The 15,272-nt window shown below is 39.3% G+C and overlaps 1 protein-coding gene across 1 annotated transcript in view; it reads left to right on the forward strand.

Moving 5' to 3' along the window:
* LOC129703105 (cilia- and flagella-associated protein 47-like) overlaps positions 1–15,272 on the forward strand; it is a 422,488-nt gene that overhangs the window by 247,720 nt on the left and 159,496 nt on the right. The window contains exons 47-49 of the mRNA XM_055645303.1: positions 10,432–10,575; positions 13,411–13,584; positions 13,926–14,037. Of these exons, the coding sequence (XP_055501278.1) occupies positions 10,432–10,575; positions 13,411–13,584; positions 13,926–14,037 (430 nt within the window). The remainder of the gene's footprint in view (positions 1–10,431; positions 10,576–13,410; positions 13,585–13,925; positions 14,038–15,272) is intronic.

Genomic DNA, 15,272 nt, shown 5'->3' on the forward strand with positions numbered 1-15,272 from the left:
TCCTCTGTTTCCTATTATCAAGCCAATTTTGTATCCAATTCACTAGCTTGCCCTGTATCCCATGTGAGCTGATCGTACGGACAATCCTAAAATGTGGTACCTTGTCAAACGCCTTACTAACATCCATGTTGACAATGTTTATTTCATTGCCCTCATCAATGTTCTTGGTTACCTCTTCAAAACCTCAGTCAAATTGGTGAGAAATGGTTTCCATACACAAAGCCATGTTGAGTATCCCTAATCTGTCCTTGCCTTTCCAAATACATGTAGATTCGTCCCTCAGAATCCCCTTCAATACTTTCTTAATACTCGCCGGTCTATAGTTCCCAGGCTTTTTCTTGCCACCATTCTTATACAGTCACAACATTAGCCACACTCGTCCTCTGGCACCTCATCCTTTCATGTTTTCGATGATACAAAATATCTCAGCCCATGGCCCTGAAATTTCTTCCCTCGTTCCCCACTACATCTTATGATACACATCATTAATTCCTGGGGATTTATCTTTCTTAATTAATTTTATGACCTTAAGAACCTTCTGTTGAATGACATAGATTCTCTTCAGGACATTATAATTAACTACCCTGAGTTCCTACACATCATTTCTTAAACACAAATGAGGAATATTCAATTAACACCTCGCCAATGTCTTGTGGTTCCACACATTAACAATTTGTTGATTTAAAGAGCCGTATTCTCTCGCTCGCTATCTTTTTTCCCTTAATATACATGTAGAATTTTTTTGCATTCTTCTTTACCTTATCAGCAAAACTATCTCATACCCTCTTTTTTGCTCTCTGTTTGCTGTCTTAAATCTACTGCTAACCCCCTATACTTCTGAAGTGATTCACTATGTGCACAAAGTGGTAGAGTTGGTGCTTTACAGCACCAGAGACCCAGGTTCAATCTTGACTATGGGTGCTTGTCAGTACAGAGTTTGTACATTCTCCCCGTGACCCCGTGAGTTTTCTATGAGTGTGCTGTGGTTTTCTCCTACACACTAGGTTTGTAGGTCTTACCTTTGTCCCCCTCCGTCCCCACATCTGCGCCCACCATGACCTGAAGCTCTTCTACCGTCTCCTCCGCCTCACAGCATTCTTCCATGGGAAGGAGTCCTCGCCCCCCCTCCTCTGAACCCCCCCCTCATGGCCTTCCGGCTTTAGACCTTTTTATCCAAAACTGCTGGCGGGACATCAACCGCCTCAACTTCTCCACACCCCTGTCTCACACCAATCTCTCCCCCCCTGAACGTACATCCATCGACTCACTCCGCAACAACCCAGACTGGGTTATCAAACCCGCCGACAAGGGAGGTGTCATGGTAGTCTGGCGCGTCGATCTCTACAAAGCTGAGGCCACGCGCCAACTCTCGGACACCTCCTCCTGCTTACGCCTGGACCATGAACCCACAGATGAGCACCAGGCCATTATCTCTAGCACCATCACTGACTTCATCGGCTCCCTGCCCCCCCCCGAACCTCCAACCTCATCGTTCCCCAGCCCTGCACGGCCCGATTTTACCTTCTCTCCAAAATTCACAAACCTGACTGTCCTGGTAGACCCATTGTCTCTGCCTGTTTGTGCCCTACCGAACTTATTTCCACATACCTTGACTCCATCCTATCCCCCCTGGTTAAATCCCTCCCAGGATGAGGTGTTCCACACCAGGGCATCGGAGATTTCATCATTCTTCAGGGAACGGGGGTTCCCCTCCCCTACTATAGACGAGGCTCTCACCAGGGTCTCTTCCATAACCCGTAACATTGCTCTCTCTCCCAATCCCCCCACTCTTAACAAAGGCAGAGACCTCCTAGTCTTCACCTTTCACCCCACTAGCCGTCACATACAACAAATAGTCCTCCTTCATTTTCGCCACCTCCAACGTGACCCCACCACTCGCCACATCTTCCCATCTCCTCCCCTGTCTGCTGTCCGCAAAGACCACTCCCTCCGTAACTCCCTGGTCAATTCTTCCCTTCCCTCCCGCACCACCCCCTCCCCGGGCAATTTCCCTTGCAACCGCAAGAGATGCTGCACTTGTCGCTTTACCTCCCCCCTGGACTCCATTCAAGGACCCAAGCAGTCCTTCCAGGTGTGACAGAGGTTCACCTGCATCTCCTCCAACCTCATCTAGTGCATCTGTTGCTCTAGATGTCAGCTGATGTACATCGGTGAGACCAAGCGTAGGCTTTTCGATCGTTTCTCCGAACACCTCTGCTCGGTCCACATTAACCAACCTGATCTCCCGGTGGCTCAGCACTTCAACTCCCCCTCCCATTCCAAATCCAACCTCTCTGTCCTGCTAGTCTGGCCAGAGTGAGCACCACCGGAAATTGGATGAGCAGCACCTCATATTCCACTTGAGCAGTCTGCACCCTAGCGGCATAAACATTGAATTCTCCAATTTCCGGTAGCCCTTGCTGTCTCCTCCTCTTGTCTCCTCACCTTCTCAGCTCTCCCTCAGCCCTCGGGCTCCTCCTCTTCCTTTTTCCTTTCTTCTCCCCGCCTCCCCCCCTCCCCCCTAAATCAGTCTGAAGAAGGGTTTCGGCCCGAAACGTTGCCTATTTCATTCGCTCCATAGATGCTGCTGCACCCGCTGAGTTTCTCCAGCACTTTTGTTTACCTCAGGTTTGTAGGTTAATTGGCTTTGGTGAAATTGTAAATTTCCCTTGTGTGTAGGATAGTGCTAGTGTATGGGAAGATCGTTGTTGGTGCGAAATCGGTGGGCCAAAGGGCTCCGTTTCCGTGCTGTATCTCTAAAGTCTAAAGTACTTGATCCCAGCTGCCTATATCTGACTTATGCTTCTTGCTTTTTCATAACCAGAGCCTCGATATCTCTCATCATCCAGGTTCCTATTCGATACTAAAATTAGCTATATACCTAATATCATATGTCTTGGACAACTTAAAAGTACAAAGTCATAAGAAATAGGGCATGAATAGGTCATATGGGTCTTGAAGCCTGTTCTGCCATTCAGTTAGTGAAAATGTAAAAAAAGGATAGATGCTAAGGAAAAAAACAGAAAACGCTTGAAAATTACAGCAGGTCTGACTGCATCTGCGGGAAGAGAAAGAAAATCAATCTTTCAGGTTAGAGTCCCTATGTCAGAATTTACCTTCAATGAATTCACAGCTAATCTGATCTTGACTTCAATTCTATATTCTTGTTTATTCGCAATCATCTTTGATTCACTACTGAACAAAAAAATCTATTTAGACCTTAAATATATACTCAATGATTCATCCTCCACGGGCTTCTGAGGAAGAGAATTCTAAAGATTTAATCATTAAGGTGAAAAAATTCAACCTCATTACTGTCTAAAATGGGTGGTCCCTAATTCTAAAATATATTCCTGGTTGCAGAGTCCTTACAGCATTGAAATCATGTGGGGGAAAAAATGCATTTAATATCTCCTGCAGATATTGCATGCTAATAATAGATTTTTTATCAAATTCATTTGTGAAAAAAATCCAATTTCACCAGTGAGTGCATGCACAAGTGTTTTTGAATTTTATCTTAATGTTAAAACCACATCACCTAGTTCCAAAATCCCTTCCAGCCGAAAAAATTTCCCTGACAGTCTCCCTTAATCTTGTGAAAATGTGAAATCATCTTAATCATCTAAATTATTTTATAAGCAATCTCTCTTCATAATTTAATCCTTGGAACTTGATTTCAACCAGCAAATCTGTACTGCACTCCTTTCAAAGTATTCTTCCTGACTTGTGGTGCCTATGTTTTGCTTACAATATTTCAAAACTTCAGTGATCTAACTCAGACCTTGGATAATTATTCTGATTGGCCACAATGATAGCATCTTACCTCTTTATAATATTCATGGTGTTTCTGTAATGCTGAAGCCCAGGTTTTCACCCAACTTGTACGTAATTTATAATGTAAGGCACTGTAGATGCTGCTTTATGCCAAAGATGAACATAAAACTCAGCGGGTCAGGCAGCATCTCCGAATTAAATGGATAGGTGACATTTCGGGTCAGAACCCTTCTTCTGACTGATTGTGGGGGGAAGGGAGGGGGGGGGTTGATTTCACCCCCTCCTCACAATGAGTCCTGACCCCAAAGCGCCACCTATTCATTTCATCCAGAGATGCCGCCTGACCCGCTGAGTTCTTCCAGCATTTTGTTTCCATCTTTTTTACATGATTTAAATCAGTTTCTAATCAGCTGTAACCAAGGAAGTAAACTTATACAGTCATTTAAAATACACCCATCACCTTATCATTTAACAAAAAAAAAAAAAATACACTCTATAAATATGTACTGGAATCAAATGTCCAACCACAGAATTTATTACTTGTGTCACAGTTTTTGTATTTAAGTGCTTTAAGCCACATCTGAATTTCCCATTGATATTGATTGATGCATTGAATTTATGTTGTTTTGTGTTATCTATGTGTCTATGGTGCTACTGCAAGCAAGAGTTTCATTGTACTTGTACCTCACCGCATTTGTGCATGTGACAATAAACTCGACTTCACTTGACTTGACATGGTAATGTACAAAAACTCAGATGATATGGATCTCCAGATTTATTTCTCTAATTATCGTCTTAGTTGGGAATCAATAAGTATGTACGGGAAACAGATTGAGACTATCAAAGGGTGTAACAGTGGTGGAACAGGTCAGAGCTATTGCCTCTCAGCGCCAGAGACCTGGCTTCAATCTTTACCTCGGATGCTGTGTTTGTGGAGTTTGCACTTTGTGGAGTGGATGAGAAAGTGGGATAACATAGAACTACTGTGAATGGGTGATCGATGGTCGGCATGGATTTGGGCCGATGGGCATGTTTCCATGCGGTATCTCCAAAAATTTAAAAAAATTATGAAATTCTACGGGGAAGGTTGTGGCAAATTGATGTTGACAGGCGGAGTTGCAATCAGCAAGTCTTTATAGAGTTGATTTTGTTATGATCTTGTATGCCATAACGTGGGCCTCATGCAAAATAGGATTAATATGCAAAAAGATGTTTCAGCATTACTTTGCAACATCCATGGCATCCAAGAGACACCAGGCTCATCATCTCCACATTGCAGCTGTGATTCTGAACGTAACGTGCAGTTGGTGCCCTTTATGTGCTGGTTGAAGTTGCCCACTAGATTTGACATTAGTTGCAAATCATCTTAATGATAAAGACTAAAAATATTTTCTATTACAAAAACAATGTTCTGAAGTCAAATGCACTCTTCAATTTATTATTTTTAAAACAAGTTTGAACATGGTGTTTACAGCTGGCTTCTTGCACAATGCAAGACTATTGTAATGGATAGAAGGGGTGTTCATTGACTATAAGATGTTGAAGGCAATGAGTATGATGACAAGGCAAACACAACATTCAGTGTAAGAGGGAACAAGTGTGAGAATCAGTACAGACCACACACCGAAAAGAAATGTCAAAGTCAAAGTAAACTTTATTGTCAATTCAAATAATGCAACAAGTAGTTACACAGAGGATTGAAATTCCGTTTCCCCATACTCCAACTAATGGAACATGAAAGTGTTTTACAGGCAGATTCTGAAGAGGTTTTAACAACTGTGCCTACAGCTGCCCAACAGAGACTTCAAGGAATTGGTCAGAAGACAATGATGCCTTCTTCACAAAACCACAGACTGGAACTCTGGTGGCTGTGAAGGCAACCACTATAGGCAATATTACACACCATGTTATCAAGAATTAAGCTGCTCTTCATTAATGCTTTCAGGATGTGATAGATAGCATTGACCAGCAAGTTCTGTAATCTGTGGAGACAGATCCTGTCCAGGGTTTTGGTGATGCATGTAACATGCCATGTTGTAATTCCTGTTTCTCAAGATGTCAAAATATTCTAGGCATTCAGCCATCAGTACCATGTAGGATGCATAACCACCATTGACTTCATCTCTAAAACTAATTATTGTGTGAGGGGAGCCATCATATACTGATCAGTTTTACACTATAGAAAATCAAATCACTACGTATAAAGCTTATTCTCAAAATTCCACTTAGAATAGGAGAATGAATGATAAATACATCCATAGGAAGTGCACCATCAAGAAAGACTTATCTGTACAATTTAGATCTCCAGGTATTGAAACTGAATGTGCTTTGTAATGCAATGATTATATTTGGATATTGGGGTTAATAAAGATAAAGGTGCACATGTTTTATTATTTCAATCAATTAGCATGATTAGTTTTGTTGGGTTAAAGGTCTGAGATAATATCATTCTAGCATTGGTACCCAACTGAAGGATTAATCTTTATTTGAGGTGGAGAAGGCAAAGATAATGAAGGTGAGAAGGGTTAAAATGAAGAGAATATATACTTGATCAGTTGTGGTCTGAAAACTTTTGTAAGAGTCCTTTGAATAATTGGTGATTATTTTAAAGCTTTTCAATTCTGGTATTAGTAAAGAGAGCTTTTGTTTAATATGTTAGGATGTTTGGAGTCCGGTGGTAGGTTTCACGGCTTCTTTATTCACAGCTTTCAGTTGTTAGACTTTAGACAAGAAGAGACAAATCCACCAAGACAAACTAAAAATCCACACACTTCATGACTGTACAAGCTTAATTTATAATACAATATAATTTCATTTTTCACTGGTCTTCTTTTCAATTGTTTAAAACCAGTCACCCGGGTTGTGTCCCTTCCTTATTGATCCTGATTCCAGGAGGCCCATTAGCTTTTCTCCTCATAAAGGGTTGTTATTCACAGATCGGCCTTAGTTAGTGTCAGTTATAATTGGTTCGGGCTAGTGGCTGGACTTGGGTTACCTGTGTTCACAAACTGTTCTTTGTATCTGGGTTCAAGTAATGGAACTAGTTTCTAACAGACTACTCCTGCAGTTCTCTGTAACCCCCTGGTTAGCCTCATATTTTACAAAGTCAGAGGCATCACTTTTACTTTTTTGGATGGACAATCTGTGCAGGGCATAGAAGGCAACACCAATATGTCGTATTGTAGAATCCCTCCAGATAAATCATGGCTGTTCATTTCTTCTTATTATATTCAAATGTGCTTTTGATCATTTTGATAGAAGCATCATTTTAGCATGCATTGCAGAACTTGAAAAAAGGTAGTAATCCATGAGATGAAGTGGGCCTTGGGATCCAAAAACCAAGCTGACACGATATTCTTCCTTGAGAAGCTTTGCAAAGGCAGCATTTAGAAGGATGAATACATTGTGGAATTGTGAGTCAGCCAGCAAACCTGGGGAATATGGATAGGTGACGTTTCTGGTTGGGAAGCAGAGTCCCAACTGAAAATCACCTGTCCATGTTCTCCAGAGAAGCTGCCTGACCTGCTGCGTACTCCAGTATTTTGTGTCTTTCTAAAATGTACTGTGAGAAGTCGGAATTATTCGTATTTCAAAGAAAGTCAGGATGTAGTTTGAGGACTGTGGTTTAAGGATATCAAGAGTTCAGAGTTCTGCAAGTCTATAGTTCCACTTAATTCCAATTTCCATCGATTCTATTTTAAAAATTACCTTTTCAACTGATGACCATAAGCTGCCTGGTTCCATGACCTTGTGGGAGGAAGGAGTAATAACATTGGCAAACTCCTGAGCAAAATGTTCAACAAATGTTCATTGCCATTGTTGAAAAAAAAGGACGTCATCCTCCTTCAAAAATGCATTTCTGGAATGACACGTCATAAATTGAAGAACTGTTACTGAGGCAAATCTTCATTAGACTGTACTTTTCCTCCATTATTTTTAATCAAGTTTGTAATGATTAAAATTGCGTTAATTATTGGCAAAAATATGATTTTTCATACCTTTTGATAGCTCCCCCAATATTTCCAAATTTAGCTTGTAAAGAAGGCGCAATCGTGTTCTATAAAAATGGCGATCTTCAGAATGCTAAACTTTGTTAGTTATTTTAGAATTAAATATGATAATGTTAATAATCCCATTACATTTGCATAATTCTGTTTTATACAGCATCAAAGTTCTGGTTGAAATAATTTTGCTGATGTCCTAAAATATAAAAATAAAGCTAATGCACCAAAATGAATTACTTCAATCAATAACTGGATTAAGCAGAATTGATTTTAAGGAAGTTAATTAATTCAACTACTTTATGTGCGATAGGTTGAAAGGAAATTGTTTCCTCAGCTAAATTAGATAGTTTCTTCAATCTCTGAACAAAACTTTATGTGGATAAATGTGAGGTTATCCACTTTGGTGGCAAGAACGGGAAGGCAGATTATTATCTGAATGGTGTCAGGTTAGGAAAAGAAGAAGTACAAGGAGACCTGGGTGTCTTAGTGCATCAGTCAGTGAAAGTAAGCATGCAGGTACAACAGACAGTGAAGAAAGCTAATGCATGTTGGCCTTCATAACGAGAGGAGTTGAGTATAGGAGCAAAGAGGTCCTTCTGCAGTTGCACAGGACGCTGGTGAGACCACACCTGGAGTATTGTTTGCAGTTTTGTTTTCCTAATTTGAGGAAGGACATCTTGCTATTGAGGGAGTGTAGCGTAGGTTCATGAGGTTAATACCCGGGATGGCAGGACTGTCATATGATAAAAGAATGGAGCGACTGGGCTTACATTCACTGGAATTTAGAAGGATGAGAGGATATCTTACAGAAACATATAAAATTATTAAGGGATCGGACACGCTAGATGCAAGAAACATGTTCCCGATGTTGGGGGGGTCCAGAACCAGGGGCCACAGTTTAAGAATACGGGGTAGGCCATTTAGAAATGAGATGAAGAAAAACATTTTCACACAGAGTGTTGTGAATTTGTAGAATTCTCTGCCTCAGAAACAGTGGGCTAGCAGAATCAAGGGGTTTGGGGAGAAGACAGGAACGGGGTACTAATTGTGGATGATCAGCCATGATCACATTGAATGGCGGTGCTGGCTCGAAGGGCTGAATGGTCTACTTCTGCACCTATTGTCTATGTATCCATGTATGACTCCCCTTTCCTATGATTGTGAAACATTCTTAATGGATATAATCTCTCTGATTTTCAACTACAGTGCCCCTTTACCACTTCCCAGACCTCAGCCATACTTCTGGTCTGATGATCATTAAGAAAAGGCTACACATCAGCTTTGACAATGAGTCATAACCATAATGGCAACAGGACCTTTTTGCAGCAGACTCAGGGCTCTTGAAAAATATGAGACAAGCAAGCCATCCATTAAACAAAAGCTCGCTGTTACCGGAGGTGGGGGGGTGTCGTCTGTCAAAGACTGTGCGTGGTCATAACCTCTACATAAATTCCTCTGCTCCACTGCTCCGCATATGAAATTTGAACACTGGACACCTGGAATTAACACACAGTCTTTGCTCCTAGCATTCCTGTAGTGCAAGTAGCAGAAACAGTGGAGCCAGGGTTTCAGCAGCTATGTGCCCACATTGTTGTCAACCTCCATCATATTCACGTGTTTTCTTATGACATCAGTGAAGGTCATTTGAGCCGTGGAATTATAGAATCATAGGTACAAACAGCACGGAAACAGGACCTGACTAAGATGCCCAATCTAAGCTAGTCCAATTTGCCTGCATTTGACCCATATCCCCTTATACCTTACCTATCCATGTACACTTTTAAGTGTCTTTTAAATGCTGTTTAAAACCCTCCTCAATTACTTCCTCTAGAAGCTGATTTTATATACCCACTGTCCTCTTATAGTTTACCTCTTACAACAGTCACCATTCATCAAAAATATATCTTTGATTAAAGCACATTGGGATACCTCAAGGTCATAAAGGGACCTTTAATTAAATTATCATAAATTATGCTGGCTCCCAGTGGATCCTAGTCCTTCACTGATTTCACTGTAATCTATTCTGTCTCGTATACCATAAACTGGTTCATAAATTGTCTACCATTGACCTACCATAGAGATAACTTGCAGAGATTAATTATTCAAATAGTATGTCTTAAAGATCTGGAAGGCAATTGGTCCTCCCAGGCAATACCTACGTGCTCTCTTGAACACACAAACCTCACACAGAAAGCTCCAGAGTCATGATCAAACTCTGTTTGCTGGAGCCGGAGGTAGCAGCCCTAATTGCTGCATCAGTGTTATCTTCATCAGACAGGAGGGTGTCAACAATGGAAGGGGTGAGATGAGATCGGGGAGCCCATAAGCACAGGTCATCATCTGCAGTTTAATAGCGAAAAAAGTATTTCCTTTATTAGTTTAGATATTTGAAATTCCGAAATGTGAACATAGCAAATTTTGAATGTTGATACAGAGCCGTATTTCATGTAGACAACCATATTATTTGCTTTATGGTATATTTTGTTTAAAAGACTAAAGCAAAAAATAATACTTCTCAATTAATACTTCTCAATTAAGAATACTTCTCAATTAATTGACACTTAAAAATGATCCAGGAGGTGCAATGGTATACTGTACACGAGTATAATCTACACATCATTGTTTAATTTTATAATTCTAATTTGCTTTTTAGCATAATGACACCCAAGAAGACTGGATAATTCTAGCTGTTCTGGAAGGGAATGGCTTCTTTGGCCCATCGATGCTTATTATTCGAGCTTGTGAAACGACAATGTACCCATTAATGTTCAAACCAGATTTTGAATGCGTGACTATGGTAAGATTTCTAACTGTTTTTAAATTTGTATGGTTGAATTCCTCAAAGGCTTTGTTATGCAGGCAAATGTCTTCTCGTGTAATGAAAACAAAATAGCAACTGGAGAAAATGAGTCTGCAACAAAAAGCCTCACTAGCAGGTGATATTATATACTTGCATCAGTTCATTGATGAAGCTTTCCGTTTCATGCAATTACATATATAAGGGCCTGTCCCACTGTACGAGATAATTCAAGAGCTCTCCCGAGTTTAAAAAAAAATCGAACTCATGGTAAGCACGTAGAATGTATGTAGCGGGTACGTTGGAGCTCGGGACGTCTCTTAGCTGCTCGAAACGCTAACGGCAGGTACTCGGGAAACGCGGTAAGCTCGTGAAGATTTTTCAACATGTTAAAAAATATCCACGAGAGCCCCGAGTACCTATTACCGTAATTCTCTGAGGTCGAATCAGGGGAAACTCGGGAGAACTCTTGAATTAGCTCGTACAGTAGGACAGCCCCTTAAGGGTAGGTATGTTACAAAACTTACCTTCAGCGGCGCTGCAGTTCTGTCACTGCCCGTGTGCACGACTTTGGCGCCTTTGAGAGGGGGGCGGGTTTAAAATGCGATTTTTCTGCAGCCTATTTAAATCAATCTCTGTCAGGCTGCTTAGTTGCTAAAGAAAAATCGCTTTGACTGCCGTTTTATTAAGTTTATTAAAATTAGCGTGGATAATTTAATTATTGGAGTAAAATTAAAATAATCTTCAAATGCCGTCAACGCCGACAACGGGACGGATCTCACGTAGGGGACAAGGCAAGGTATGCCGTTTATTTTTTCATATAAACTTGCTTCTTAGGATGCCTTTAATCAAAATTTCAAGTTGCGAAAATGTAATTATGTAAATATACGAACCGGCAGTATTTTTCCTGCCAATATGGAGTTAATTTCACTGCAACTGCAACGTTCCAAAGCGGCGCGTTCCACAAAATCCCACTCGCAAGATGATTTAAATGCCCATTAATTTACAGGAGTTAAACACTAAATTCCTTCCATTTGGCCTATAAATTCATGACAATGAGATTTAAAAATCAAGTTATATTGTGAATTATTGTGTGAATGTTATTTGGGCACAGGCTTTTTAAAAATGTTAACCTTTTCTTAAGAAATGGGTAGATGTTTAGATCTAGTAATTGAATTTTGTAATTAGCTACAATTGGGTAACTAACTAATTATATGCTTTAATTTCAGGTCATCCAAGTAAGATAGTTTCATATTTGTTTCAGAATGCTTCAATCTATAATAACTGAAAATTTCATTCAGTTCTCTTAATTTTTAAGAAAGTTGTGGGCGTTTGACAGTCCGTGATCACAGCTTTTGTGTTAAGTCAGTGGAGAAGCAATAGGGAACAAGATGCTAATTTCCGAGTATGAAAATGGCCATAACATTTTTAATACTGAAGATATGAAAGTGAATTGGGTGTCAAATTAAACTTTCTTTTATGCTTTATCTGATGGAATAAATTGCAGACTTGATTTTTTAAATCTCAAAATCTTATAACATTGCTACTTAAGGGTTCTGGGATTCTTGACAAAGATTATTTTAATTGCAAAAATGATAAATGCACTGCTGCAGGAAGAGATGAACTTTCAATGTTGTAAATTTTAGGTTTCACTCTGATAATCCATATGGCTGAACAGCTTAGCACTTTAGTGAGGTGTGTCCAGCTGCATCTCTCATCAGACTGCACAGAGTAGTTGAATCTGTGGTTGAAATAAGTATGTGCATTTCTGGTTTCCACACTCTAGTAAGGATGTCGTTGCGCTGAAAAGAGTGCAGAGGGTATTCACCATTGTGCTTCCTAGATTGGAGGACTTGAATGATGAGAGAAGAATGTAGGCCTAGCTTGTATTTCCTTGGAGCTAAGGGGTAACCTATATAAATTTATTAGAAGTGTAAATGGAATGGACAATCAGTTTTTTTTCCATCATAAGAGTATCAAAAGTAAGAGGGATAGTTTTAATGAGATAGAAAGATGTTTTATAAAGGATTTTAGGGACAATTCTTTTTACACAGAGATTTTTAGATTTTAGAGATACAGCGTGGAAACAGGCCTTTCGGCCTACTGACTCTGCGCCGACCAGCAATCACCCCATTCACAAACACTATCCTACACAGGATACAGGTTTGTAGGTTTATTGGCTTGGTAAATGTAAAAATTGTCCCTCGTGTGTGTAGGATAGTGTTAATGTGTGGAGATTGCTGGTTGGCACGGACACAGTGGGCCGAAGGGCCTGTTTCCGCGCTGTATCTCTAAACAGGCGTGAGGCAGATCGAGTTTATTTCTGGATGATAGAGCAGTCATGGCCTTTATAATCTTGCTCTGGTATTTACTGATGTGTAGAATTTAAGAATAGTGTATACAAAGAAACTAGGAAACAAATATTTGGTTTCTCACTTTGTTTCATTTGATGTAATGTTGATAATAATATTTATTCTTCATTGTAAATTTAATTATGCATGTACTTTATAAACTATTAAGTAATCCGGTCAGAAAACTAACTTCTAACTTCCAATTCTTCTTGCACTTTATTATTCTTAACATACTTTTCGTTTATTACAAAAATCAGTGCACTCTTCAAGTTATTTAGGTTATGTATTTACATAGTAATATATGTTAGTTACCTACATCAGCTTTATAAATTTTGCTAGTTTATATATTTTTAAGGAAATAGCTCCCAACTGCATCTGAAATTTATGGTTGCTAATGAAAATCAGAGGAGTAACTGCTTAACCATGAAATAGAATTCTATTTTTTTTTAAACTAAATTTCTCCTAAATGTTTCCTTTCTCAAAGGGTAAACTTGTCCTGACAAACCAAACAGATGGTACTGAGCGTATTTTCAATCTCAAAGGGATAGGCAAAAGTCCAGTGGCAATGGATCATATTGTGATAGACTGTCAAGTAAGACAGACAGCAAAGAAGGTCCTATCAGTTCCCAATTACACTCAAACCAAGTTAACCTGTAAGGTGAGAATTTTCTGACTTTATTACATTATATATTATTTCCATTGAGAAAAGAGGTTACATTTTTAAATGGTCTGAATATGTAAACCTTTTTACTAAATTGATTTTATGCAATGTAATGTACACACAAATGGTCAATACCATACACAAACATCCAATTGGTTGCATCTTTTCAGTAATCTATATATTGATCTATTGTGACAAATACTTGACAATTAATTGCAGTCAAATTGCAGTAATATTAAACTATTTTATTCCAATATTGTCAATAATTGGTAAATTTATATTACTTTCATGAATGAACTTGACTTGTTTTATAAGAATGAACACAAATATGTTTCCAGGTTGTTTCAGACTTGCCAATAGTGAGTGGAGTACCCCATGTTACCTTAAAAGCTGGACAAACTGTTCCCTATGAGATTAACATTTTACCATGGAAGCAAGGGAACTTTACAGGTATGTCATACATTCAATTATGATATCGCTTGAGAAACTTGTGAAATTTAAAGCCAAGGTTTCACAAGAAATTGGAGAGTTTAATGTGGGGATGCTTGAAAGGTAGAAAACAGAAGTTGCTCTGATCTAGAATATGTTGTAATATAAATCATTTTATTACGACTGCTTTTATTCTCCATTTATATGAAAGATTTGGACATCATGCCTCTAGGGTTTCATCATGCATGCATTTACTTGTAGCCATCTTGTTGTTATCTTGACTCCCAATTGTCTCTATATGATCACACAAGACTGTGGGGAAGTGTGCGCGGTGCATGCTGTGCTCACTATTATAAAATGTAACAAATTCTGTAAACTGCTATTACAGGTGGAGCTATTACACGAGTTTAAATTCTGTAAATCCTGTAAACTGCTATTACAGCGCATGCAACGCCAGAGTCCCGGGTTGGACCCTGACTATGGATGCTTTCTGTACAGAGTTTAATGTTCTCCCCATGACCTTGTGGGTTTTTTCCGAGATCTACTGTTTCCTCCCACACTCCAAAGACATACAGGTTTGTCGGTAAATTGTCTTGGTATAAGTGCAAATTGTCCCAAGTGTGTGTGGGATAGTGTTAGTGTGTGGGGATCGTGAGCCGGTGCAGACTCAGTGGGCCGAAGGGCCAGTTTCCGCGCCATATCTCTAAACTAAACTAAACATTGTAGGCAGGGATTCTGTTGCGACTTTAGTGTTGATTTATTTTTAAAGTTTCTTTAAAAAAACTCAGGGTAAGGGGGGAACAAAATAATATTAATTAGAACAAAGAAAATGTCAGTGTCAAAATACTGGTCACCCGATTATGCTAAACAAAGAGAATATCTAAGGTGAAACCAGAATCTGTTACCTGGATGAATGATAAACAAAAACTCTGTGAGATAATGCAGGGAAATTAACAGTGAAATAGATGTAAACATAATTTGGGCCAAGAAATGACATATAGAATTGGGATGTAGTGACAGAGAGGGATAATAAGTAGACATGACCATCCAGTGTGTCAAAAGTCAGGAGTGTTTTATTGTCATATGTCGCAAAATAGAACAATGAAATTCTTATGCAGCAGCACAACAGATATGTAACGATAGTACTCTGTAAAACAAATAAAACAACGAAAAGTTCAGTACATATGTTAAAAAAAACCACAAATAAATAGACAATAATTTTGCAGTCAAAAATAACCTTGAAGCTATATTGATCT

The sequence above is a fragment of the Leucoraja erinacea genome, chromosome 13 (genome assembly GCF_028641065.1).
Source record: "Leucoraja erinacea ecotype New England chromosome 13, Leri_hhj_1, whole genome shotgun sequence".
Taxonomy (NCBI): Eukaryota; Metazoa; Chordata; class Chondrichthyes; order Rajiformes; family Rajidae; genus Leucoraja; species Leucoraja erinaceus.